The sequence below is a fragment of the Myotis brandtii genome, unplaced genomic scaffold (assembly GCF_000412655.1).
Source record: "Myotis brandtii unplaced genomic scaffold, ASM41265v1 scaffold265, whole genome shotgun sequence".
Classification (NCBI taxonomy): Eukaryota; Metazoa; Chordata; class Mammalia; order Chiroptera; family Vespertilionidae; genus Myotis; species Myotis brandtii.
The window spans coordinates 389,900-397,644 of record NW_005360086.1 but is presented as its reverse complement, the minus strand read 5'-3'; the positions used below and the strand labels follow the sequence as shown (position 1 = coordinate 397,644).

Here is a 7,745-nt window from a genome sequence, read left to right as displayed (position 1 = left end):
GCTGGGTATTCATAAAATATGCCAGATGATGAACCTTCGCTTTATTGGGAGCTCAGGGTTGGGTTCCACATCCCACCACCACCAAAGGAACAGTGCCGGTGGGGGGGGGAGCGCCCCGCAACCCCTGCCTCCGGGAGCCAGCCCTCGTGGGAGCACACGGGCTGGGGTGAGGGCACAGTGGCGGCCTTTGGGGCCACTCAAGTCCTCCATGGAACTGAGACGTTCTCAAGGGGAGTAAGGCCCCTTCCCAGTGCTCACATCCAATCATTAAAATAGACTTTAAAAAAATATAAAATCTGCCTGAGAATGATGGGAATCAGGGACGGTACAGTGGTCAGCCCCTATCCCACTGAGCATTCAGTACCACCATGTGCACCTGGACACGATGCGGGGCCCGTACGGTTCGAGGGGTCTTGGTGGGGAAGCCCCAGCAGAGTGGGGGACTTGTAATTGTGCCAATTTTCCAAGATGGTGATCTGGAACAGATCAGCCGCAAGGGCCTTCCTTTTAAACGTGGATTACTTATTTTAATCGCCTATCTTCCCAGGTCTCCTCCAGTCTTTACTCCTTGCTGTTCCTGTTGGTTGGTTTAGGGAGGGACGGGAATTAAACCTCAGATGCTGACGTTGTCTTCTCCCTCTGAGTCAGTAACGTCAGCTAAGCGATGCACTCCCTGGTCCCCGCTTTTTCTGGTAGTGGTCACGATAAAACAATTGGTGTGAATGTAGGAAGAGGCTAGGTCAGGGGATGAGAAGGGAGGTATTTTAACCAATAAACCAAGCAGGAGAAGGCTGGAAGGATTTTAGGATCAAGAAGCAAACCATCCTTGGAGGCTGATTAAAACACCCCTCTGCATGTTTTAAAAACCTGAAGGAAATTTTATTTCTCTTCCCACTGGGATCTGGCCCACCCTCTCGGTGGGACCTGAAGAACTGACTTAAACAATCCACGTTTAAAAGCACCCTGAGCTAGAATTTCCATGGTGACACCCTGAGGGTTGGGCTGTGTTGGGCCAATTGGTGGGTGTTTGGGGCAGAGAGATCAGGGTTCCTCACTGGAACGTCTTTCTCAAACAAGTGGGCAAACCTGATCTACACCCCGGCCCAAGTGTCCCTGATTCCCACTCATTCTCAGGCCTGCTGGGGAGAACGCGCTCTCGATTTCAGCCCGTCGTCCTCGAGTTGATGTGCTGGGGAGGGGCGGGTCACTTCCTCCGCGCCTGGGCCTGGTTGCTCTGTCCCTTTTGGTGCAGCTGTTTAACCTGGGCCAGGATGTCTCGGATCTTCCTCTGAGCCATCTGCAGAAAGAGCAGGCGAGAGGGAGGGTGAGGCCCCCAAAGGCAAGGAAGGAGACAGCCTCACACAGGGACTCAGACCCAGACCACAGGACACACAGGACTTTAGAAAGATGGGGAAGACTGTTTAGAGTGACCTCAGTTTGTCTGCCTCTGAATGGACCCTGAGCACCTACTGGACAATACAGCAAGGAGAGGGGTGGGCGAGGGGGTAGTATACACTCATTCCGAATTTAAAACTTAACGAAGCTGTCACATTACTGAACCCAGAACAGAGTTGCCTGAGTATGTTTTGGTCAAAGGGCCATCAACTAGGAGGCTTTGTCACAAATCACAACTCCACTACACATGTAAGTATCCCCAGAAAAGGGGATGAAACCCCTGGAGATGAATTAACAAAACAAAACAAAAAACAAAAATCAGTGAAATAACCACTGTGAAAATGGGCAAAATACCAAAGGATCCGTATTTTTTACTCTTTACTTCTTAAAAGTTTCTTCCCTAAGAACAGTTTTACAAGGAAAATCCACTGCAGAATGCGATTCACTTGACAGAAGTGTCCCAGAAAATGTCTCCTTTCCATGAGCAAGACTGGGCGATAAAATACCCATTTCTTTTCTTATCCAGTGCAAAAAATGGTTAGGGAAGGACCAATGTTAAATAACAGGAAAGATCACCCTAAATTATAAAAAGCCTGTGGTCGTCACGCCGTCACAAGCGATCACCAGAGGGCTGCGTGCGCAGCAGGCGCACGTGGGTGAGCGGGGCTTCGTGTACAACGAGGCGCGGGCGGGTGGGCGGGGACTTGACCAGGACGTGCAGCGGGGGAGTCCCACATGGCACCAGCCCTGCAGGGCAGGACACCGGGACTCGGGGGGAGTCCCACATGGGGCCGGCAGGGGCTTGACACTGCGTCCCTATGGGCGCCAGTGGGACTGGGTTGCGTGCCATTTCGGGGAGTGCGCAGGTGGACAGGGCTGCGGGCATGGCGAGCTGCACGCAGGTGGGTGGGGACTTGACTCTGGGCCTTGCGGCGCCAGCAGGATTTGACACTGTGTCCCCGTGGGTGATAAATTTATATATTATTTTCATATACATTTTACTAACTTTCTTTCATCTCTGACACTTCTATTATAGAGAAAGGGCCAATAGCAATATTAAAATATTTCCTCTAATTAATTCCCTTTTAATGTGCACAAATTTCGTGCACTGGGCCACTAGTTAATATATAATGTATAAATTATAAAGTCACATATTTATATGAAACACATGAAGTTGTCAGTGCTTTCCCTAGGGCATCATAGAGGGAATAAAGCATGCACACCTCACACTCATGCACCTGGAAGAGAACAGGCCAGCACAGAGGCAGGCAGGGTCCCAGGACTGGTCAGGTCACACTGGCCAACCTCTGGAGTCTTGCTTCTCTGAGCCCTGGGCTCCTGCCACCCGTCTGTGATGAGGAAATGCATACCTGGCTGGCATAGAAATGCCCGATGATCTTAACGATGACCTGGTCGTTCTCATCAGGGGTCTGGTCTCTTGGCACGACCACTTCAGCTGCTGTCAAATTCTGCAACTCGTTCACCTGGGGGTAAGTGGGCAGAGAAGAGCTCAAGCTGCCACCAAGAAACCATGGCTGACGGATGGACTTGAAGAGCATTATGCTAACCAAAACAAGCCAGTCAGAGGAAGATAAGTATCACATGATCTCACTCATTTGTGGAATAGAATGGACAACATAAACTGATGAACAAAAATGGATCAAGGGACATAGAGACATCAACAGACCATCAAACCTCAGAGGGAAGGCAGGGGAGGATTTGGGGGGACTGCGGGGTGGGGTAAGAGATCAACCAAAGAACTTGTATGTATGTAAGCATAACCAATGGACACAGACAAGGGGGGGGGGGGAAGGCAGGGGCGGGCTGGGAGAGGACAATGGGGGGAAAGGGGGACATATGTAATACTTTCAACAATGAAAAATAGAGGGAGGGGCAAGAAGCTGGCGACTAGCAGGTGGAAACGGAGTCAGAAGCTAAGCTTGGGGAGCAGAATCAAGAAAACAGGCAAAGTGGAGTCCTGAGATTGGGCAGGGCAGGGGAGCAGGAGGCCACGGCAGAGCTGCTAGGTTTGGGGACTAAGGCCTAGAATTTTCAAAGTGACCCTCACAGCTCACCGTTTTGCCACCTTTGCCAATAACCCGGCCGGCCGCCGACGCTGGCACCCGGATATGGGTTTCCAGCTTTACTTCCTCCTTGGGACCAAAGAAATTCTCCTCCTTGAGTTTTCCATAAATTCTTCCCTGAGCCTGAGAAGATGAGGTCATTGTTAATCATCGTGCCATATATATATGACAAAACACGAAGTACAGCCCCCAAGCTCCACCCGACCCTCTTCTGGCCCACAAGCCCACCCCACCTACAGGAAGATCAACCACCTAGGCCAGGTGATATGAAAGATCAACAGCACTGACCCATCAGGGTCCCTTCTGCTTATCTGTACTGGAGAACCTGGGTAGAGTAATCGAATACATTCTTCCTAGAGGAATGTGTTCAGTTTGGTAAAACCAGACCCGTGGGGGTCTGGGATGAGGGCATTTATTTGGACAATGCAGTGGCTAGCAATTCAGGTCCAAGTGGCAGCTGATCAAGTCGCTCAGGGGACAGGCTATCAGACACTCCACAGCCTGGAGAACTGTCCCCGTTCTCCGTCCCTGTCAGGCTAAGTTAACAACCAGCTTTGGCTTCTGACCAGAAGTTCGAGAACCCAGGGATGTAGTAGAGACATAAGGGAGAGAGGGGAATCTGGCGTTAAAGGCCTTCCCTTCCGCAGTAACTAAGGCAGAGCACAGGGAAGAAGCCTCAGATTCCTTCTTTCCCGCATGACCTTCGAGAAGTAGCGAGGGAAGCTCGATGCCAGTCTGATTTGCATACCCCTCCCCAGGTCAATCCCAGTGTGTCCAGCTTAGGAAAACAATAAAGACCAGAACCTTGAATTGGGCCTCTGGGGGTCCAGTGATGATAACCATACGGACTTTGGAGTCAGGAGTTTCTGGAGGAGCAATCTGCAAAGCAAACAGCTGGTCAAAGAGGCGCCCTCACCCTGGCTGGGTGCTCAGTTGGTTAGAGCACATCCCCATACGCCAAGGTTTGTGGGCCAATCCCTGGTCAGGGCACATACAAGAAGCAACCAATCTATATATATAAAGCAGTAATATGAAAATGAGGTCAGGACTCCATAAAGGTCACAACCAGCTCAGGAGGAGGGGCTGGGCGCGGCCCCGAGCCTGAGAGAACAACACAGAGGGGGGCCTGCTCCGAGCCTCTGCGGCCAGACTGTGGCTTAGGCCCGCTTCTAAGCCATCAGTAGGACATCCCCTGAGGGCTCCCGGACCATGAGAGGGGGCAGGTTGGGCTGAGGGACACCCCCTCCCCCCGCCACTCCAGTGTATGAATTTTGTGCACAGGCCTCTAGCCCTGTATAATAAAAGCCTAATGTGCTAAGTGTGCAGTCAACCAATCATAGTGTAAGATGCTAATGATGCTAAGGCCACTCAACTGCTCGCTATGATGTGCACTGACCACCAGGGGGCAGACGCTCCAACCGGTAGGTTAGCTTGCTGCTGGGGTCAGGCTGATAGGTACTGAGTGAGACTGGCCGGACATGCCCTGGAGCCCTCCCTCAGTCTCTCCCCAGTTGGCCAACCTCCCACATCCCTCCCCGGCCCTGATTGTGCACCGGTGGGTTCCCTCGCCTGGCCCCCTCACAATCCGGGACTCCTCAGGGGATGTCAGAGAGCCGGTTTGGGCCCGTTCCCGCAGGCCAGGCCGATGAATTCGTGCACTGGGTCTCTAGTGAATGCATAAATGAGTGGAACAGCAAATCAATGTTTCTCTAAAAAACAAGCTTAAAATATTTTTTCAATTAAAAATAGAAAAAGAGGAGCCCTCCATCTCCACTGTGCCAGTCCCCCTACTCCCACTATCCACTTCTGAGAACATGGGAAGAAAAAAAGACTCCACACCTCAAAGTCATTGCCCCTTGTACCAAAACTGTTCTGAAGGCACGATGGGCTTGCTTCAGTGCCGGTATCTAAGCAGGGCCCCCACACTCTTCCCATCACCCAATCTCCTGGGGAGGTTTCAGTGGAGTCTTTTCAGGGGAGGGGGGGGGGTAATGATGAGATGACCAAGAGGGAGGGCAGTGACCACACTTCCTCAGAGCACACTTCACCAAAACTTTGAGATCACCAAACAAATGTGCCATTTAACAACGCCCTTGTTTCACGGTGACCGTCTCCCTCTCCACAGGACCCCGCCAGGGAAGGTAAACAGACAGCTAACATTTACTGAGCACCCCCTGCCCCCAGGCACTGACTGAACCAGGCTCCAGCTGCATTGTTTCCTGGTGCCACGGTGACGGCTATACTGATGAGGAAATGGAGGCTCCGGCCACACAGCTAGGAATGGGAATTTGAACCCAGCCTCCTTCTCTAGGCTACAATTCCTCCTCCCTAGCCTGAAAACTGGATTTCTGTGAAGAACTCAGCAAGGCCAAAAGCCACAGGGAAAAGGCCCCAGCACCAGCCAGGCGGGGCGCCTGGGGACAAAGGCAAGAGGGTGATGGAGCAGAGCGGTTCCGTCGGGGACCGGGAGGGAGGCAGAGCAGATCACCTTGATGGAGGCGCTGGCGAAACGGGAGAGCTGTTTGATGTGCTGCCCCTTCTTGCCGATGATGGCGCCCCCCGCTGGGCAGGGATGAAGACCTGCACCATCTCCTGCTCCGGAGCCTGCTGCCAAGACAGGGTGTGTCATCACCACAGGCCAAGAGCCACAGCCTAGAAGCCCCTCCACAGCCCTGCTGTGCACCCTCAAGGAGAAAGGGGTGCAGGCACCCAGCCAACCTGGGCAACACCCTCTCTGGCTCTCCCTAAGCCCAGCAGGAATCAAGGGAAGAAGCTGGAGGAAGAGGAGGAGGGAAGAAGAATGCTGTCAGCATCCCTGGCAGCATCTGAGATTGCCCTCCACGGAGTCAAGGTTCTGACCTGTTGCCAGGGGCTGGGAACAATGGAGGAGAAGCAACCTCAGACCCTCCTACCTCCCTACAAACCCCCAAGGATCGGGACTGTTTAAGGGAGGCCGTCGCCGGGCCCAGGGGTTCTGTGAGAAGGCTTTGCACTTACCATAAAGGAGCTATAGGGAGCAGCTCCCGTGACACTGCTGGGAGGTGGTGGGACTGCACTGGACGAGGCTGGGAAAAGACCCACGGCAGCCAGGTTCAGGCCGGGGATGAGATGAGACTGCAGCTGGGGTGAAAGGGGAGGAGGGGGAGGTCAGCTCGGGCTGACCGGGCCCGGTGGTCGCTTGTGTGTGGCCCTGGCTGAACTAAGAGGGAGAGTACCCCAAGACAGAGTCGGCCAAAAACAGACGAATGACATGCTTTTACACAAACACCGCCTGCCCTTTGGGTTCTCACACGTGTACTTGTGGAGTTATGGACTGAGAGCTAGCGACTCCAACCAATCTTATTCCGTCAGGAGCCCGTCCTCTCTGGCTCATTCCGCCCTGAGACAGGGGACAGACTCACAGCCCTGTACTGCGACACACCTACGGGAGACGCGGCAGGGACAGGTCTCCGTGTGACTTCTAGGACTCACCTTCCTACATCCTTGCCCCACCCCCTTTGAAAATCAGATGAAAGTGATGGACCCTCTACCCGCTGAAGTCTACATAAACACAAGTTTTACATATAATTATAAAAGCCCTATTAGTCAAACTTAAAGGCCTCCAAGGCCACACCACACAGCACTTGGCATGCCCGTCCCATGAGGAAGACCCACTCTGTGTGGCTCAGGCTCGGAGGGGGGCAGCAGGTGCCTGGCACTCACACTCATGGCAGCCACGTCATTCTCATAGGCCTCCCGAACTTTCTTCATGATCTCCTGCTCGGCCCTGCAGCAGTTCTCGATGGCCCCCTTCACGGTGATGGTCCTCTCGGGGTTATAGAGGGTGAGGTCCTGCAGCCTGCAGGGAGAGCAGAGCAGCGTCCCCCTCCACTCGAGGGACGGGCCCAGGCCCCAGCTCCATTTCTGCAAGCTGCTTAACCTTTGCCAAACAGCTCTGTCTCTGGCCTTCGCTTTGTAACCAGGGCAGGGGGATGAGAACACCCAACCGAAACCCCTCTATTTGTGAGGACTCCGATCACGGGTTATCATCATGGGGGAAGCAAGAAGGATGCTCCTTTCCCCGGGGGGTTCTAAGCCATCCACTTCCTGTGCCTTTCCAGAACAGAGCAGCACTCTGCCCATCAGCAAGTCGCTGATGAAAGGACACACGGTGCTCACAGGAGCTAATCCACCCGGAGAAGCGGGCCACTGCATACGCTCTGTCCTCAGAAAAGGACCCAGGTTTGAAACACAAGCCCTGGCTCCAAGCTGCAGCCTCTCCTGAAG

General features: G+C 53.4%; 1 protein-coding gene across 1 annotated transcript in view; it reads right to left on the bottom strand.

Annotated features, from left to right (window-relative positions):
• Positions 1-1,023: 1,023 nt before the first annotated feature.
• Positions 1,024-7,745, bottom strand: part of IGF2BP1 (insulin-like growth factor 2 mRNA binding protein 1) — a 48,353-nt gene continuing 41,631 nt past the window's right edge. The window contains 8 exon segments of the mRNA XM_005868140.2: positions 1,024-1,297; positions 2,766-2,879; positions 3,471-3,602; positions 4,284-4,358; positions 5,968-6,038; positions 6,041-6,086; positions 6,477-6,599; positions 7,182-7,317. Of these exon segments, the coding sequence (XP_005868202.1) occupies positions 1,205-1,297; positions 2,766-2,879; positions 3,471-3,602; positions 4,284-4,358; positions 5,968-6,038; positions 6,041-6,086; positions 6,477-6,599; positions 7,182-7,317 (790 nt within the window). The 3' untranslated portion in view covers positions 1,024-1,204.